Source organism: Littorina saxatilis, linkage group LG1 (assembly GCF_037325665.1).
Source record: "Littorina saxatilis isolate snail1 linkage group LG1, US_GU_Lsax_2.0, whole genome shotgun sequence".
Lineage (NCBI taxonomy): Eukaryota > Metazoa > Mollusca > Gastropoda > Littorinimorpha > Littorinidae > Littorina > Littorina saxatilis.
The window spans coordinates 26,839,521-26,860,094 of NC_090245.1; the positions used below are offsets into that span (position 1 = coordinate 26,839,521).

The following is a 20,574-nucleotide window of genomic DNA, read 5'->3' on the forward strand; positions in this document are numbered from 1 at the left end:
TATAACGTCGCCGGATATAACGTCACCCCGTTATATCGTCACCCAAACACCGGTCCCGGCTCAATTCCTTCTTTCCAAGACTATTTTAACCTCGGATATAACGTCACCGGATATAACGTCACCCAGTTATAACGTCACTCATCCATGTCGGTTATAACGTCATATCAATCCCCATATGCAGCAGTTTGCATGGTGAACGACTGTCAAGGCATGTTCATTTACCCTACACGTGTCACAAGTTTTGTGTGTTAACGGTATTCAAGTTTTTCCGTTTTCCCGTTGTTAGAGACCCAAGGAAAACTAGGTTCAAGGCATAATCATTTTTGCTGCATGCGTTTTGTGAGTTCCTGTTCGAGGTTTTTAATCAAAAGAAAAATGTTTTATTTCATTTCGTTTTGTGAGTTCCTGTTCTAGGTTTTTAATTAAAAGAAAAATGTTCCATTTCATTCGTGTTGTGAGTTCCTGTTTTTGTTTTTAACTAAAAGAAATTGTTTTAAAAAGTTTCATATCGAGCATACATGGTTACTCCTGCGCGAGCGCGTGCGAATGGATCTGTCTACTTCTGTCCTTCAATCACGCATATAAAAAAACTCGATTATTGAAATGACGGTAGGACTAGGAGAAGGTCGAGAGGATGAGAACAGACTACGACGTTTGTTTGTTTTTTGGTCCGTAGAATACAGACTACAACTGCCCTCGACGAGGAGGCTGAGCGTCACTTTCAATTGGGCGTTGTCGACAGGCTGAGTAGGTCGCCCAGGCTAAATTGTAAAGGTAAACACTAAGTGCAGTGAACCGACAAATTGAGAAAAGTGATACTGCACTCTTAAAGCACTATTTTGACTCAACTTGGAAAGCCATGGACGTTATATCAAGTCGGACGTTATAATGATAATAATAATACAGTAGTAGTCTAACGAGTATAACGTCTCGCTCACTAGATGTGGTGGAGACGGTGGATGGGGGAAAGGGGGTAACTATGAACCCAAAGTTGTTACTACCAGAACGATTGTGCGTAAAGGTGGGCAGCCACTTTGCTGTTGACGAGAAACTTCTTCGTTAATAATAATAATATAAGTCAAATAGACATTAATTACGTATAAGGACCCATGAAGTTCTCGTCATTTTTACATTTAGTCAAGTTTTGACTAAATGTTTTAACGTAGAGGGGGGAATCGAGACGAGGGTCGTGGTGTATGTGTGTCTGTGTGTGTGTGTGTGAGTAGAGCGATTCAGACTAAACTACTGGACTGATCTTTATGAAATTTGACATGAGAGTTTCTGGGTATAATATCCCCAGACGTTTTTTTTTCATTTTTTTGATAAAAGTCTTTGATGACGTCATCCTGTTTTTCGTGAAAGTTGAGGCGGCACTGTCACGCTCTCATTTTTCAACCAAATTGGTTGAAATTTTGGTCAAATAATCTTCGACAAAGCCCGGACTTCGGTATTGCATTTCAGCTTGGTGGCTTAAAAATTAATTAATGACCTTGGTCATTAAAAATCTGAAAATTGTAAAAAAAAAATAATTATAAAACGATCCAAATTTACGTTCATCTTATTCTCCATCATTTTCTGATTCAAAAAACATATAAATATGTTATATTTGGATTAAAAACAAGCTCTGAAAATTAAAAATATAAAAATTATTATCAAAATTAAATTTTCGAAATCAATTTAAAAACACTTTCATCTTATTCCTTGTCGGTTCCTGATTCCAAAAACATAGATATGATATGTTTGGATTAAAAACACGCTCAGAAAGTTAAAACGAAGAGAGGTACCGAAAAGCGTGCTATCCTTCTCAGCGCAACTACTACCCCGCTCTTCTTGTCAATTTCACTGCCTTTGCCATGAGCGGTGGACTGACGATGCCACGAGTCTTGCTGAAAAATTGCATTGCGTTCAGTTTCATTCTGTGAGTTCGACAGCTACTCGACTAAATGTTGTATTTTCGCCTTACGCGACTTGTTATTTCTTCGGACATCAAGGACAGGTCAAGATGAGAGCAGAATATGAATAAACGACATCCATATGTGTGTGTGTCCTTAAAGCTAATAACGTTGGACACTATAATTAAAGACTGAGATTGTCGATGGAACCAGACGGAGCTTGTCACTCCAACACCAGCAACCTGTCTCAGAATCAGCATGCAGCCTACAACATTGTACATTTACTACTGTTGCCGAATTTCGGGGAAAATGTTGTGTATACAATTTTGTATTCATGGTATAGCCAGGTTTTGGAAATACGCAAAGAAGAGAATAGTCCACAATTCTATATATGAGGAAGTGAATTAAAGATTATTGTAATAAGTTAGTTTAAAACTTACAACAATATGTTGTTGTAATTTTTAAACAACACTAATGCATGCACTTTCCATTTCTGCACAGTTTTATTAAAACAGTCAGTACTTTAGAAAGGGACATAACTCTTGGACTCCGGATATAACATCACCCGCGCGTAAAAGTGACGTTATAACCGATGAACCGGATACAGCGTCACCGCGTATAACGTCGCTCAAATACATCCCCCGAGGGGTGACGTAATATCCGGAGTCGACTGTACATGGTATCAATATTGTGTCAGTCTATTCATGTCCACTCATGCTCTCGTACCCTGGTATACTAAAAGCATAGGCCGACCCGTTTTATTTCTACTAATATATGACAGCAGCAAGTTCGTTTCGTCATTAGGACTTAAGTTTGAGAAACAGCGAGGACAAGAAACCCAAAGAGAGTTAACAAACTAAAAAGTCACAAAACTGGCGTAACCTGCTTCTTAAATAAATTACCAAGTTGCGCAAAAAATGAGAATACAAACGTGACATTTAACAGCTTATTGGTTAAGGCGATTCGATTTGTTTGACAGACGTTTTTTTGGCGGTGAAAGTTGTGAATCAACGTAAAAGATAATGGAAGAGAACTGTATTCTGGACAACTTTGGTGTAAAGCGTGTTTTTGACAGAGGTATGTTTTCAATTCTTCACAGTGTAGACTGCTAAAAAAATTTTGTGTATTAGCAGACAGAAGAGTATAACCAACATTTTCTTTTCAATGGAAATGTGTTCAAACAATTTCATTGTATGATTTTCAAAATTGCAGACGGGTAACCTGAGGGAACAATGAAACAAGGCTTTCTCGTTTACTTTTATGTCTTTTATTTTATGAAGTGGGTTCTTGGTTTCGACGGTATTCTTTTATTTATTTGTTGTTTCTGCTTTATTACGGATGTACATTTTCCTCGCGGGGGAGAGAAGAGAGAAAGCCCTTTTGGGGGTTTCTTGCGTCCGCACGTGTACAGAAAAGTTGTCTCCTTCTAATGGCATTATGACAAAAGTTCCAACGCACATTCTTTTCTTTGTCAGTTTGTCATTCAGAGTGGGCTTCTGTCAACAAACTTCAGGACCTTTCAGCAAAAGACGCCCTGCAAATATGGCTGTTGTTGGTGCCAGAACAAATCAAGGAGAAAATAGAACTCGCTCGGAACCAAGAAATGCCTTTCATGCCCCCTGACTTTACCCCTGAAATTCTGAGTACTACTGCCATTGAAGCCGATGGACTCCCTTCGCTCAATGTGATCGAAGTCATCTGTGTAAGTTCTGTCAGCTCACTAATTCCACACACAGAAACATACAATTCTCAAGGCGGCTTCTCAAAACACAGGCACAAGACAGTCAGACAGAGACTGACACAGAGAAGGACACACACACACACACACACACACGCACGCACATACGTATTCAAACACACACATTGTCACACACACACACACACACACACACACACACACACACACAAACTGACGAGAAGCAATAGCACAATGAGATTAAACACAACGCTATACAACACAACGCATTTAATGCAACTGTGTGAGATTGGCCACCAGGAAAGTTTCTTTGTTAACGTGATATCCATTAATAATGGTATTCTATCATTACCCCGAAGCCACTTTCTTTTTTGACCTCAACCTTGTTTTAGAACAGTATGAACAGGACAAGATGCTGCTTAGTCTCTCTTTCTCTCTCTCTCTCTCTCTCTCTCTCTCTCTCTCTCTCTCTCTCTTTCTATCTCTCTCTCTCCCGCTCTACTTAAATCAAAAGTGTTAATTGTACAAGGACAATGTGTCCCCAGGTATGCATGGACTTGGCCGTGAAAGCAGCGAATTACGACTTGCTAGCAGCCCTCATTTACACTGTCGACCGAGCCCTGTACAGGTCTGAATTATATAAGCAAAAACGATAAATAAATAAATCAATAAACAGCGGCACCTGTGATGTGAGGACCTTCTAATGAGAAGACACCTTCCAAAAAGGACATCTCTTGTAGTCCTTTGTCTTTTTGTTATTGACCAAAACTCCTTTCGTGACATGTCGCCGGGACGCTTTCGGCTGGTACTAAGGGTGTCCTTTCGTCTCAGGTACCGCTGTAGTGCAATATGTTGATCGCGCTAGCATGATTCTGTGTGTGTGTGTGTGTGTGTGTGTGTGTGTATAAAAAATCACATTTTAAAGATATAAGAAAAGAAAAAAGTCGCGTAAGGCGAAAATACAATATTTAGTCAAGTAGCTGTCGAACTCACAGAATGAAACTGAACGCAATGCCATTTTTCAGCAAGACCGTATACTCGTAGCATCGTCAGTCCACCGCTCATGGCAAAGGCAGTGAAATTGACAAGAAGAGCGGGGTAGTAGTTGCGCTAAGAAGGATAGCACGCTTTTCTGTACCCCTCTTTGTTTTAACTTTCTGAGCGTGTTTTTAATCCAAACATATCATATCTATTATGTTTTTGGAATCAGGAACCGACAAGGAATAAGATGAAAGTGTTTTTAAATTGATTTGGACAATTTAATTTTGATAATAATTTTTATATATTTAATTTTCAGAGCTTGTTTTTAATCCGAATATAAAATATTTATATGTTTTTGGAATCAGCAAATGATGGAAAATAAGATGAACGTACATTTGGATCGTTTTATAAATTTTTATTTTTTTTTTACAATTTTCTGATTTTTAATGACCAAAGTCATTAATTAATTTTTAAGCCACCAAGCTGAAATGCAATACCGAAGTCCGGGCTTCGTCGAAGATTACTTGACCAAAATTTCAACCAATTTGGTTGAAAAATGAGGGCGTGACAGTGCCGCCTCAACTTTCACGAAAAGCCGGATATGACGTCATCAAAGACATTTATCAAAAAAATGAAAAAAACGTTCGGGGATTTCATACCCAGGAACTCTCATGTCAAATTTCATAAAGATCGGTCCAGTAGTTTAGTCTGAATCGCTCTACACACACACACACACACACACACACAGACACACACACGCACATACACCACGACCCTCGTTTCGATTCCCCCTCGATGTTAAAATATTTAGTCAAAACTTGACTAAATATAAAAACACACAAGTGTTTTAATTCATGCATTGCTAATGTTTGATTTGAGACGCGGACATAGCTACAAAATACCTACATATTTTATGGATTTAAAAGTAGATAACCTTTTTATCACAGTGTGATTACAGCGTGCTTTTTGCTTTAATTTCAGTTCAAAAGCAACCCCCTCCCCTACCCCCCTTTAAATACGACTACAGAGACAAACAAAACAACGCAGAGACTTAGACAGAGACACTGTTTCTCAGTCTTTCAAATTTTATAGGTTTGGGAGATCCAAGCCACTCCTGAGAGTGGTCTCGGACCTACGACGAGCGAGTCCAGACACCGCCGTAGCTCCGCAAGTGACCCTTCGTAGTGCCAGAGTCATGAAGGACGAGGGGGACCTCAACGGATCCTTGAAAGTCATTCATTCCATCATCAGTAGGGGTGAGAGGAAGTTTTAATACCTGGAGTGGTGTGCACGAGAAAGCGCCAAACTGTGTGGTACCTAAGCAATGGATCATCATCATCATCATCATCATCATCATCATCATCATCATCATCATCATCATCATCATCATCATCATCATCATCATCATCAGATCAGGAAGTGATGTAACCTTGGTCAAACAATTATTGCAACACATTTCGCACCCAAATTAAAGGATTAATTCCCGTGTAGTTTCATTCCATCTTTCTGTGCCAGTAAAGGCCGTTCACTTGACTTTCTGGATCACATTTCGGATAAAAGATTTCTTTTACAGGGATCACGTGACTGCGCCTCATATAAGGGTACCCTCAAAACTTCGGCAGTACCTGTATCAATCATTTGTCTGTGGACGTGCGATGTCATTAATTTTTGGGACATAAGTGAACAATCCTATGACAGGTTTAAACACTTTTTCCGGAACATTACGTAACATCTGAACCAATACCTGTGACAATTCACAATTTTACGCAAAGTACGTCTAGCAATATACAGTGGACGCCGCTTAATAAAACCGCGGTTAATAGAGCCAGCCGCTTATAAAAGCCGATTTCAGACGGTCCGGATTTATCACTATATCTTATGTATTAGAAAAAGCCGGTTAATAAAACCAACCCGCCGCTTATTAAAGCCAGTTTTCCCTAAGAAATCACGTAGTTTGTGACTAAAACTCACATTATCTTGTTCTAATGTGGAAGACGACCAACAAACAAACACTCATAAAATCGTTCTTCTCTGCCGAGTAATGATTCGTGACGGTGACAGTGAAATTATTGATGTACCGAAGTGATCAAAGTACACGTACATGTACATAATTAGTTTTGTTTAGATTCAAACAAGTGTAAATGACGAAAGAAAGTGACTGAGTGACGTAAAGAAACGAGACGAAATTTTTTTCTTTCGAAAATGACGTATTCCTGGACCGCCGGTTAATAAATCCGCCGCTTATTAAAGCCATTTTTCGTCGGTCCAGAAGTGGCTTTATTAAGCGGCGACCACTGTATTGGCAAAATATGATAAAAGTTTCAAAGTAATCCACCAATTCATTGCTGAAATACAGCGCTTTTTGTCATGATACCATTAAAAATTGACGCAAAACTTCCGTTATTAACCGCTCATGCGATCGACACCTGCAACAGAAGGAATAGCATAGCACACGCAATACTCGAGCTATCTAAACAAAACAACATGTGCTGGGTAGATAATTGATTTGACTTTCATCTCGTAAAAGTTGCTAAGTTTTGCCTATTGTGATTTTTCGTCGACTTTTAATTGGTCCCTTCCGTTTTTGTCCGGTCGATTTTGAGGGTACCCTTATTTGAGCGGCGGTCACGTGATCCATGTTAAAGAAATCTTTAATCCGGTGGTAGATCCAGAAAGTCAAGTGAACTGCCTTAACTGGCATAGAAAGTTGGAATAAAATGACACGAGAATTAATGCTTTAATTTGGGTGCGAAATTTGTCGCAATAATTTATTTGCCAAGTGTAGAAGATCTTAGAAACGAAGACTAACCAGGTTCTACGACAAATTCTTACTGTCATCTTGTGTCCCCAGAGGATGGCTGGCAGTACAAAGACAACGGGCAGTACCTGGATACCAAGGCTGCTTGTTTGCACGTGCAAGGGCAGATCTTCCATAACCTTGGTGAGCTAGATGACCAGACTTTCTGCTGCTACATGTACTACATATTGGCCTTTCTGAACTTTTTGAAATCGGAAAGATCCCTTTTTGAGTGAAACATATATTGAAGTGCTATGTGAACCGAAAAGCCCCCTATTTGAAAAGCTACCCAAGTAAGTAAACTGAGCGCATTTTCTTAACAAAATTAAATATTTATGTTTTTAAACACTGACATATAGGCTATTGAACCCCCGTTACACGTTCTCAGCATTTACAACGAGTATTATTTCCTAATTTTTATTTTCCCACAAGCTCAATCAATTTTCGTCATCTTTAGAGTTGTGGCACTATGCGATCCCGCCTTTGGTGGAAGGACTGGAACTTTTTCAACATGTTCAAGACCTCAAAGGAATGGGATCCTGTCTGCACGTGCTGTCTCGTTGTCTCTGTCATCTGCAGCAGCATGAGTATGACCTACTCCGCAGGTACGATGACAGAAGGGCTGGTGTGGAGTCTTTCAGTAGCTCTGTCGTGTAAAGTGTACACAGTATTCATATTGTGAATTAGTCCTGTTATCTAGGCGCAGTTTGTTCGGTGTGTGAAAAAAAAAGGATCGAGGAGGTAGCTTCGCACTACCGTTTTCTGTAGTCTTCAACATGAGGTCAAATAATTATATTCTTGTTCCTGCACTCAAACCTCTGAGAATTCTGTAACTACATTTAGATGTTTGAATATAACAGATTTACTCCAACCCAGACTTTCCATTGAATATTATATTTTTAGCACAATGCGTGACAGTGAAACACACTTCTTAATTATGACGTAACACATACTTCATTCAACAGACAGCATCCAAAGGTCTTCGAGACTGATCACCCGTGCTACGAAGGCTACCGTCACGGTCAAGGTGCCACGCAGAACGTCCAGCATATTCAGGACAGGTTCTTTGTCGCCAAGCACTTGGTAACCGGCAAGGTCTTTTTTTTTAAATACGTTTTTATGAGTAGTGATTACAGTTAAAGGTATTTTTCATATGAATGCTTCAGTCTCAAACCAGAAATGTATTGTTGTGAATTGTTTTTTTATTTCACACTTGTGCATGCTTTCGGTTGACAGCTTGCGGCTGACGAGTCTCTGCTGATGTTCGCAGTACAAAGCCCTTGTCCTATTCAGTTCCAACAGCTGCTGCAGCAGATCACAGTGGATATCAAACACAGTCTAGCTGGCCACAGAGCAGTGGACAACTTGCAGAACGTGGAGTCTTTCGTGGAGTTCGCGCGTGCAGTCTTTCTCGCCAGTTTGGTTCTCTCACAATCCTTTTGTGATGTCGATAGGCAGCAAGGTCTGCTGTTGGAGGGCCTAAGCCAGGATTTGTACGAGGTAATGTGCTGTAAAGAAGCCAGGAGGGGACAGTCAACGTCACTTAAGTTGGACGCGAATTCCGTCTCCTTGATGAACGATGTGCTGTGTTTCCTTGGCCTTCCTCAACTGCAAGGCAGTTTTGAATATGTTCATGCCAAGTTGGGGGGAGACTTTGATTCAGGTTCATCTGTGCAAGCAACAGACTCTCCCGTACCTGATGATATTAACGAACCAGCTTCAACAGGAAACGCGCAGGAAAGTGATGGTCTCATGATAGCCGATTCAACAAGAAATGTCGTGGCCAGCACCGACGACGAATCAGCGAGGCAGGAATCAACAACACCTCAAGAACACATCAGGCAGACAGACACGCCAACCCAACCTTCAAGGTTGCCTGATACCTCAGGGAACAACACCAATGTCGGCAGTGATACTTCAGGACGGACATGCCAAAGCCAGAGTTCAGGGTATGCTGACCTTCCCCTGAAAGCCTCAACATTCCCACAGACGTCGCACAGAACGCCAGCTGCAGGTCCCAGAAGAGGTGTTCACCCCCAGAAGAGGTACGTGGGTCTGGCGATGAACCGTGAAGAGCTGAGAGTGGCAACCTGGCCAGCAATGTCGGCTGAAGCAGAGCAAAGAATTGTAGACATAAATTCTTTAGGAAGGACATCAGATGACCTCGATTCTTTGTCCTTGTCAACGAACACCAACTCCTCCTCTTGTTCTCTACACAGCGCATCCGCTGATGCGTCCTCAAACAAACGCGCCTCAGAGTGTCAGTATGCAACTCAGGAGGCTGTGATAGCAAAACCTTTGTCGTTGATGGATGACAATAGTCAATGTCGTTCCACCGACTCAAATAACCAGCATGGAAGCCTTTCCGTCGACCCAAATAACCAGCATGGAAGCCTTTCCGTCGACTCAAATAACCAGCAAAGGAGCCTTTCCATCGATTCAAGGAATCAGAATGAAAGCCTTTCGACGAACGCACAGACTCAGATTATTTCCTCATCTCGGTCCATCCTGGAAGAGACTCAAAATCTGACAGAGGGCAGTAGCCACCATGTGTGCGCGAGATGCGGTTCATCGCGGACAGGACCCTCTACAGTGGATCGTAACGCAACCACCAAGTCTTCTTCCCCAGCGACGCCCCATTCTTCTGTTTCAGAAGCCATTTCTTGCAACGAGCAGTTCAAGGAGTTGTCAAAAAGCAGACCCGAGAGCCTAGTGTCCAGTCTTCAGCTTGGTTCGAATTCAAAGGAGCACATAGACGACAGTAAGGTGGACACAGTCATGCTGCAACAACTGTCTCAAGATAAAACAGTTTGCAGTAAGTACCTTTCATGCTGCATATAATCAAAATGTTACTTTCCAAAGAAGAGAGAAAACTATTACTTGAGTAATTTATTGAATAACAAATTTGTTAGTCAACAATTACGCCAAGTCAATTAAAATTTCACCTTGACAACAAAACAAAAACCCGCACACAAACTGCGTATTCTTCGATTGCAAAACTTAGCATTGTGCAGCGATAAACACTTTGTGAATGGATGATTCATTTACACAAAATATACAATTTTGTTTCCGCAGGGAATGGTTGATGGTAGTCACTGCGCTTTATGTGCGTACACTAGTGACTATAATGTTATTTCTGTCCTTGGACAGGAGCAACGTTGTTGACCTACAATGCTTGGACCGGCCAGTGGTCCAGGCAGACGACACTAGCCCATGTTGGAGATGAGTTGCTGTTAGCGGACAAGAACCCTAAGGGGGCCTTTCGTGACGCCTTCTTTGTCAGTTTTCTCCATCAAGGCGAGCCACTTGCACGGTGTGTATTGTATACATGTATGCAGGTACAACTTCACGTAAAACATGACCTCTATTCATAGGCAGGAAACTTTGAGGACAAACACAGGCACTTGACATGGGGTGGGTGGGGGCAGGGTGCGTAGTGTGCTCTCTTGCCTTATACTACTACCCACCCACCCCGTCCCAAATGCTATGTGCCTTTGCTTACACCATGTAAACAAAACCAAAGTATTATTAAATGAAAGAAAATCATAATCAGACTATCTGCAAGAAAATGAGTGGCTTTTCACAACTCTGTCAATCAACCGTAAAAAAAAAATCCAACATCATTTTCATTTCATTTTCATTTGAAAAATTTCTTTCTTTTTCATTTTCATCATTTTCATTACTTTATTGTCCCATCGCTGGGAAATTCGGGTCGCTTTCTCCCAGTGGAAAGCTAGTAGCAACGGAGTCGCGCTACCCAGGTGTCTGCGTGTTCAGGTGTATTCAGCCACCTGCACTTATGGCAGAATGACCAAGGTCTTTTACGTGCCATTGTGATGACACGGGGGTGGGACATGGCTTCCGTCTCTGGGTCTGCACATAAAGTTGACCCGTGTCCGTCCCGGCCCGAACCTGCGACCTTCCGATCACAAGTCCAGTGCTCTACCAACTGAGCTACCGGGCCATTCGGATTTTGCTTCTGTTTTAATAACGACTATTTTGAATACAACGTTTCTTTGATGATTTTGACTGTTATCGGCACTGTTTTTAAAGTTTTTAGTGTCCTTGCTTTGCTCTGATCATCAGGTACGTGGGGAAGAAATACCGCAACGGTCAGCGCCCTTGTGCAGTGTACATGCATGACGTCATGCAGCAGATGATGGCATCATACTACGTCACGCTTTTCAACAAGGCCCTCAACTCTTATCAGACAGAATTCTTGAGGGTATACAAAATCAAGTTTGTCTTAGCGCGTCCTTCCCCTGCTTTCCTTTTTAGCGAGAATTATTAAAATGGTAACCCTTTGTTTCAGTTCCTGCATGCTTTCCATCTTTAGCTGCAATTTTGTTAACAACAGGAACAGCACAATACTATAATTGATATATTAACAGTGATATACACACGTGTAAAGAGATGATTTATTTATCACATGGGTGGTATTTCTCACGTAGCCTAAGTTGGATACAAGAATGATAATAATGAAAACGTTTAATTGAAATCTGATAAACACAGGAAAGTAAGCGCTCTAAATGCATACGACATGTGTGATAGAGTAAGTGAGAGTTAATCGGAACCAGTCTCCTGGCACCTGAGAGAATAAAAAGCATTGAAATGAACAAGCGACTTGTTTTTTGTTTGTTGGTTTGTTTAATTGAATTTGAAATGTTCAAACGCAGATCCAGTTCCTGCCCGCTTTCCACCTCCAGCTGCAAAACGCCGAGGGCGAGGTGGTGGACTGGCTGAACGTGGAGCCCTACATGGAGGGTCACTATCACAAGCTGACCAACAACGCCGCTCACGTCAATGGCCGCCAGGAGCTGGTCAAGGGTCTGGCTGTGGCCACCGCCTTCTCCCACTTCTCCTATGTCGCCAGCGATGGTCACTACATGGTCGTTGACCTTCAGGTTAGTCCCCACAGAGCTTTCAAGTGCATTGCAATATCCGACAATTCTTTAGATGAGATATGTGCAGGTGTGTGGTTTACAACACCAATGATGCAACCATCATCGAACCCTGAAGAAGAAGAATACCAAGGATGCTCAACATGGCACAGAATACTTACATGACTGTGCTTACTAGACATGTGGTCTTTCAAAATGTCTGTTGATACTGTGAATGTAGTGTGTGGAGGGGGGGGGGGGTTCTTCAAAAAATGCTGACCACGCGAATATCCCTGTTTTTTCGGAGGCAAGCACGTTAAGTTCTGCATTGTCCATTTTCACGTCATGATAAAGTCGTCATAACGTAACAGTTTTGCAGGAGAAATAGAAGCCTTTGACTCCATGCCTAAATCTAAACAATATGGTTTGCACGCAAGAATATATGTCTGCGACCTAGGTTTGAAATTTGTCACACTAAGGTAGACTGGATGAGACTCCTTGTCACATACAACCGTTTACTGTGTATTAATGCGCTGCTTTGTCAGACTTGGGATTCTGACATCCCTACTTTTACTGTCATCATAGTACAATTAGTGAGCAAAGCCGTTGTATATACACATTTTGACTCACAGAGACCCCTCAGCTGGGGTTATAAAACTGACGAAATTTAAAAATTGTAAAAATCTCATGTTATATGAAATGTATGGTATTTCTTTCACCGTCGATTTGTTCTCCTCCACGTTTTTGCAGGGATGTGTGCCAGACGACAAAGACGGAGTTATCTACCTTACGGATCCTGTTCTGCACACGCGCAGCAAAACGGAAGTGTCAGCCTTTGACCGCCACGAGAAGGGCATGGCGGACTTCTGGGACCACGTCCACAAGCAGTGCAATGGATTTTGCCGCTTCCTTGGAATAGATCAGCGAAGAGCATGAACTTGAAAATGCTGAGGCGTTTTTTTCGACTCAGCTGTCTTTAATATATAGGCCTAATGTGGGTTTGTGTGACGGTATTCGGTACCTCTCGGGTCGTGTCGGTCGAACTCGGTCGGTCATGTGATGGGGCGCGCATGTGCAACGGTGCTTTCCGCCCACTACTCGCTGGACTCGGCATGCACGTGAGGCATGGCTTACCGCATCGACCTTGTATTGTTGTCATCTGTAGCTTTGCTAGACAAGTAAACTAGATGAACGTACCTGATGTGAGTGTTGGTTATGTACGCTCGGAACACGACATGGTGGCAGCGGTGGGATTTTTTTTACCCAACCGTGAGTTTTGAAATAGTCGAGCCTAGTCGTACGGAAGAAGAAGAGCATGCCATTCAAACCGCCTGAACCACTCGACTTTGGGAGGCCCGACCAGTGGCCCACGTGGCGCAAGCGTTTCGAACGCTACAGGGTTGCTTCTAAACTAGACAAAGAACAATTTTCAGTCCAGGTCAGTTCCTTAATCTATGCTATGGGCATACAAGCCGAACAGATCTACGAACAGTTCGAATATGACGAAGACGATGACGAAGCAAAACTGGAAGACGTATTGAAGTTATTTGACACGCACTTCGTTCCACAAAAGAACGTCATACACGTTCGAGCTGTCTTCAACACCAGAAGCCAACACAGCGGCGAGCAAATCAAACCTTACGTCAGAGCCCTGTACGAACTTTCTGAGCACGCAGATTTTCATAACCGCGACGAAGCCATTCGTGACAGGTTCGTCCTTGGTGTGAACGACCAAAAACTCTCAGAAAAGTTACAAATGCAAGCAGACCTGAATTTGCAGGACGCCATTAAGCAAGCCAGGCAGTACGAGCAAGTCAAGAGATAGCTGTCTGAGCAACGTTCCAGTGTTGACGCGGTACACACCGGTACGCAGCGATTCAACAGACGCCCTCGCGGCGGTGCAGGTGCAGCAGGTACCAGCCGTGACAGTGGCAGCAGCGGTCCAGCGACCAAGCACGCCGGTTCGAGGGATGGATTTCGTCATCCGCGCGATGGCGGTCGTCGCTTTCCTCAGGAGGGGAGAAGTGATGCATCATGTTCACGCTGCGGACGTGGACAACACAAGAAAGACAGTGACTGTCCGGCAAAAGGGAAGCAGTGTCACGGCTGTGGCAGGTACGGACATTTCTTTTCTTGTTGCCGTTCCAAGCAAGTCAACGCTGTCGACGCAGAAGAAGTGTACTACATGGGTGTCGTACACAAGCAGGGAGCTGAACCAGCATGGTACACTGACCCAGATCCTTTGGACGTCGCAAGATCAAGTTCAAGATCGACACAGGTGCAGATGTGACCATCATTTCCAAATCCCTTTACCTGACCCTTGTCCCGTGTCCCAAACTTATCCCCGCCTGTGCAGTTATGCACGGCGCAGGCGGACAGATATCCTGCATATGATTCTTTAGGGACACTACCAACATCAACGGTCAAGAGTTTCACCTGGATATTTAAGTCGTCGACAGCAAGACAGAGAGCTTATTAAGCAGAGAAGCCTGTAAACGCATGGGACTTGTCCAACGTCTCGACTGCATACGGCCAGCGTTCGGTGAGTTGGACCAGCAACCAGTCAAGTGCCCACCAGCAAAGATCGTCCTGAAAGAGAACAGCCAGCCCTACAGTCTACACACAGCTCGGAGAGTACCCATACCTTTGATGAAGAAGGTAGAAGAAGAACTGGAAAGGATGAAGAAGGCCGGAATTATTGAGGAAATAACCGAGCCTACAGATTGGTGTTCTCCGATGGTGCCAGTTTTGAAGAAATCTGGAGCGGTCCGGGTCTGCACGGACTTGAAAAAGCTGAACCTGTCAGTCAAGAGGGAGAGGTACCCGATTCCGACTCTCGACGACATTTTGCATCGACTCAAAGGAGCGAAGATCTTCAGCAAGCTGGACGCAACGTCGGGGTTTTATCAAATTCCTCTCGACCCAGAAACTGCCAAGTACACAACCTTCATCACGCCATTAGGAAGGTACTACTACAAACAACTTCCGTTCGGAATATCCTCCGCTCCCGAGATTTTCCAACGCACGATGGAGACGATCCTGAAGGGAGAAGAAAACACGATCTGTTTCTTCGACGACGTTCTCATCTACAGCAACTCAGATGAAGAACACGAGCAGCATCTCGAGAGCTCCATGAAGAAGATTGTCGAGGCCGGGCTCAAGCTCAACAAGGAAAAATGCAGCTTCAAACAGTCAGAGATCGAGTTCCTTGGTCACGTGATCAACGCCGACGGAATCAGACCAGACAAGAAGAAGATTGATGCCATCATCAACTTGCCTGACCCGACCAACGTCACAGAACTGAGAAGAAATATGGGCATGATGAACTTTCTGGGACGATTTCTGCCAAACTTGTCGTCAGTCTTGAAGCCTGTCACCGAGTTGCTGGAGAAAGACAAGGCGTGGAACTGGGGACAGCCTCAGACACTCGCGTTTTCAAAAGCGAAAGAGCTCCTGACAGCAGCTCCTACTCTCGCTTACTTTGACTTGACTAAGCCGACAATGGTCAGTGCCGACGCGAGCAGCTACGGTATTGGCGGCGTACTCCTGCAGCAGCATGGGGAGAAGATGAAGCTAGTCGCTTTCTGCTCAAGAACTCTGACATCAACGGAACAAGGATATGCCCAGATTGAGAAGGAGTGTCTAGCGGCTGTGCGGGCGTGCGAAAAGTTCGAACGTTATCTGATTGGTCTGGAGAAATTTACGCTCGAAACCGACCACAAGCCGCTCATTCCTCTCATCAACACCAAAGATTTGGACGAAACGTCCATCAGATGTCAGCGGATGCTGATAAGACTGATGCGATTCAGCTTGACAGCAAGTTATTCACCAGGCAAGACGCGTGTGGTGGCTGACACCTTGTCGAGAAGTCCTCAGTCGCCTGTCCAAGAGGGGAGAGAAGAGACATTGGAAGACAGAGCCGACGTTGCCACACTATTGGTGGAAGATGTGGAAGCTCACGTCGACGCTGTCCAATCTTCATGGCCGGTTTCAGACAAAAGACTAGACGAGATAGCAGCACTGAGTCAGCAAGATCCTGTCGTCAAAGCAGCTCAACACTACACGGCCAACGGTTGGCCCAGGTACGTCACTGACGTAGAGCCAGCTCTGAAAGACTACTACGCATTCAGAGGGGAGTTCAGCATACATCGAGGTCTTCTCGTCAGAGGCGTCCGGATCGTCGTTCCGCAGGTCTTGAGAGAAGAAATGCTGAACCGGATTCACGGCCATTATGGGATAACCAAATGTCGAGAAAGAGCAAAGTCGACAGTTTGGTGGCCAGGCATCAATGAAAACATCAAGCAAAGAGTGTCAGCATGTCAACACTGCGAAGAGAAGCAGCCATCCCAGAGAAGTCAGCCACTTATGACAACAGAACTCCCAGACAGACCATTCCAGATGGTTGCTGCAGACTTGTGTGAATTCAAGGGACAGAGTTATCTCGTTCTGATTGACTATTATTCAAGATATCTTGATATCGCTCATCTTCTGAGAGAGACATCTGAAGTCGTCATCGGACGGATGAAGAACATCTTCGCACACCACGGAATACCAGATGTCGTCGTCACGGACAACGGTTCTCAGTTCACGTCAACAGAGTTCCGGAACTTCTCACTCGACTAGCAGTCCATACTTTCCTCAGTCGAATGGAGAAGCCGAGCGAGCAGTACAAGAGGCCAAGAAGATTCTCGCTCAAGAAGACCCGTTCTTAGCCCTACTCAGTCACCGGGCTACACCTAACAACGCCAACAGGAACGATCCCAGCGGAGCTAGCACTCGGAAGAAAGATGCGAACGACGCTCCCTACTCTCGAAAGCAATCTCATCTCAAAGATGGTCAGAAGGGATGCGATCAAGGCGCGGGACGAGCAAGCAAAGCTCAGAAACAAGAGTGACCACGACAGACGTCATGGGACAGAGACCCTACCGCCACTAATACCAGGTGACGTTGTTCTCCAGAAGCTAGATCACGAGAAGTCCTGGGGAAAACCAGCAACAGTCCTGCGTCAATGTGCACCACGGTCCTACGAGATACGGTCAGAAAGGGGACAGTATCGTCGGAACAGACGACACCTCAGATTGTCTTCCCGACAAGTGTTAGACATGCCTACCATGATCAACATCCCTGTCCCTTACCCTGTCCCAACCCAACAGAGTCCCGTTCCTGAAACGCCAAGCCGGCGTGATGCAGACCAGCCAGGTCTTCGTTCTCCGGAACCTCCACCAACGCCTGGGTTCCCACAACGTCCTCCAGAGGCGCCAAACCCAGGGCACCAACCGTCGACTCCGGTCATCAAAACCCGCAGCGGACGAACTGTGAGACCACCGTCCCGCTTCGAAGAGTGAACCATCGACTCCGCAGATCAGCAGCAAACGAACAATGACTGTTTCGGTTCCGGTCGGAAGATTCGTTATTGAAACCCCTATTGAACTTTAATTTTAAATAATAACGATAACGTTTCGTTTCATCAAGATCATTATATCTTTTTATTTGAAGGGGGGAGATGTGACGGTATTCGGTACCTCTCGGGTCGTGTCGGTCGAACTCGGTCGGTCATGTGATGGGGCGCGCATGTGCAACGGTGCTTTCCGCCCACTACTCGCTGGCATGCACGGGAGGCATGGCTTACCGCATCGACCTTGTATTGTTGTCATCTGTAGCTTTGCTAGACAAGTAAACTAGATGAACGTACCTGATGTGAGTGTTGTTTATGTACGCTCGGAACACGACAGTTTGTATGATTCGCCGAAGAACCTCTACCACCATCTTCACGCCACCCTTGTTCAAAACTTTCAGGCTAGATTTAGCGAACTGTTTGCAACCTGTTGGGTTTTATGCTGACTTATTTCTCTGACCATAGACAAGCATCTGTTGTATTTTTCGGCACACGAGGCAAGGCAGGATACAACACAAATCGTCACGGCTTTGTTTCTAGACTGATATTAATATTCATCAAAACATGTATGTCTTGTCGATAAAGGGTGTAACCGAGAGGAAGTGTCTATCATTTCTCTCGTAGCTTATTTGCAGTGTTTGCCATGACGAACTCATAAACGCAGCATAGTGGAATATGAAGTTTTGTTCACTCTGTTTACCGTTGGCGATGAAAAGCTTGTTCATCACAGGCCAGCGCATCTTGTAGTCATGTTGATTGGGGCAGAGGCATGCCCATTAACTGTTTTAACGACTAAAGTCCTTCTTGGTGATACCCCGTTGTTACTTGTTTGAAGCGTCAAAGCTCTTCGCATGGCTCCATGGAAGGAATAACAACAGTCCGGTATGAAGACTTAATAAAGTGGTTCTTATTGCTATTGTCATAAAATTCACCTCATTTATGTTTTGATCCTGGAATACGTGACATGTGGGTCTGCAAGAGTTAAAGACTGATATTCTTATTCAGAGATAACGCGCCGCAATTCTTTTGAAAGTGAAACAACATGTTAATTTGTCAATATATATTGCCTTTAATCAACATTTCAACAAGGGTTTAAATCAATGTAAATGCACAAATAACCGTTGCAACACTGTTATTCCTAGGTAAAATTGTAAAATAATAGGTTCAACTTGCGTGCGATATGATTTTGAATATTTCATGTGTCAATAAATATTACATCAAATCAACATTTCAACAAGATTATAAAATCAATAATAAAAATACGTATGCGACGCTGAAGAATAACTATCGCACTGACGTTTATCTTGGGTAACATTGGAAAGAATAAGTTCAACTCGGCCACGCTATGATTTTAAATACTTCCGTGCGTATAGACTTACAACAAGCATTTTAGCCGTATGAACTGTCAAGCACAAGAAAGCAAAGAGCTAGTAGAGCGTTAAAAGGCCATTTATCAAAATATAACATGAAGCTTGAAAGCCACCGGAACTTAACCACAATCGTGCTTCAGTTTTTTAAAAACAGTCGGAGGAAAGTAAACACAGATAAAGAATTAACACCTCTGCGACTGACTGACGTTGAGAAGCAATATCCAGCGGATAAATATGTACAGCAATGCGCTCGAAACTCAATCTACCAAAAAACCCATACCCTTCGCGTTGAATCTCTTATACAGATACGAGTAGAAGATAAATAGTTCCAGTTTTGTTTTCTATCAGGCACCCCGAAGTCACACCATGACTCAGCCCATTCTAATAACTAAATAAGTAGCCAAAGGCCACGCCGATGAGCTGCTGGTCAGAGCAACCTACATCGCCATGGTCTGCGCAGATCAGCTCAGTACGTTCATGAGCGATCACTGCGGACCTCGTCATCATCATCTGGTGCCTGGGGCGTTACTCCCACAGCCAAAGGGCAAAGCATAACAGGAAGGCAACATACCTCTTTCTATTGTCTCTTTTGGATCTCATGTGTTCACAACCATCACCTGAATCTAATTGCACAGCAAGGTAAGACACATCTTTCTCTTCTCTTTCGAACTTCATGTGTTCATCGTCATCACCTGGGTCTGACTGCACAGCAAGGAGACACACATCATTTATCTTGTTTCTTTCGCGTCTCATGTGTTCACCACAATTACCTGGGTCAAATTGCACACCAAGTAACCACACATCTTTCTCTTGTCTCTTTTGGATTTCATGTGTTCATCGTCATCACCTGGGTCTGACTGTAAAGCAAGGAGACACACATCATGTATCTTGTTTCTTTCGCGTCTCATGTGTTCACCACCATTTCCTGGGTCAAATTGCACACCAAGGAAACACACATCTTTCTCTTGTCTCTTTCGTATCCATGTGTTTACCATCACTACTTGGGTGAAATTGCAAATCGAGGCAATACACAGTTTCCTGGAGCCACAGATCTCAGTCAGAGCTCCTCCTCCACATCATCATCACCTCCTATCTGGAATAAGACCGACGGAAGCGAGTGGGTCCACCTCGGGCCCGCGCTGGAAGACGACGACCCCGGAAATCTTGTAGTCCTCCTTGATCTTCTCCTTGTACAGCTCCCAGGCCATATGCATGCGACGCGTGGACTGCACCTTCTTGGGGGAGGGGTAGGCGCGGGTCAGCGCCTGGACGGCGAGCTGAATCTGCACGTTGGCGTGCTGCATGAAGAACCGCTTTTGGATCATGATCACCTCCGCCCCCTCGCTCACCTGGAAAGAGGACCGCCAAAAGAGAAAATGGAGTTCATGATAAACGACTCTACCAATACATGCACAGTGACCTTCAAATTGATGTTCTACGCATTCACCGAGACAAACTTCGTTCTCAAAATTCTTTTTAAGTTCTTAATTCAGAAGAAGTGACACTGACAGAATTTTACGTTTAAAGGCACAGTAAGCCTCCCGTAAACCATCACTGAGCTCC

At 43.9% G+C, this 20,574-nt stretch overlaps 2 protein-coding genes across 2 annotated transcripts in view; one reads left to right on the forward strand and one right to left on the reverse strand.

Annotated features, from left to right (window-relative positions):
* Window positions 1-2,709: 2,709 nt before the first annotated feature.
* LOC138965784 (alpha-protein kinase 1-like) lies at window positions 2,710-13,442 on the forward strand. The gene is made up of 12 exons (XM_070337900.1): window positions 2,710-2,969; window positions 3,368-3,594; window positions 4,134-4,216; window positions 5,662-5,825; window positions 7,421-7,510; window positions 7,824-7,971; window positions 8,332-8,449; window positions 8,603-10,181; window positions 10,517-10,679; window positions 11,453-11,591; window positions 12,043-12,270; window positions 12,997-13,442. The coding sequence occupies exons 1-12, from the start codon at window positions 2,915-2,917 to the stop codon at window positions 13,180-13,182; spliced, it is 3,180 nt and encodes a 1,059-aa protein (XP_070194001.1). The 5' UTR covers window positions 2,710-2,914; the 3' UTR covers window positions 13,183-13,442.
* A 5,998-nt stretch (window positions 13,443-19,440) lies between these two features.
* Window positions 19,441-20,574, reverse strand: part of LOC138970663 (uncharacterized) — a 57,414-nt gene continuing 56,280 nt past the window's right edge. Inside the window, exon 13 of the mRNA XM_070343165.1 lies at window positions 19,441-20,360. Within this exon, the coding sequence (XP_070199266.1) occupies window positions 20,094-20,360 (267 nt within the window). The 3' untranslated portion in view covers window positions 19,441-20,093. The remainder of the gene's footprint in view (window positions 20,361-20,574) is intronic.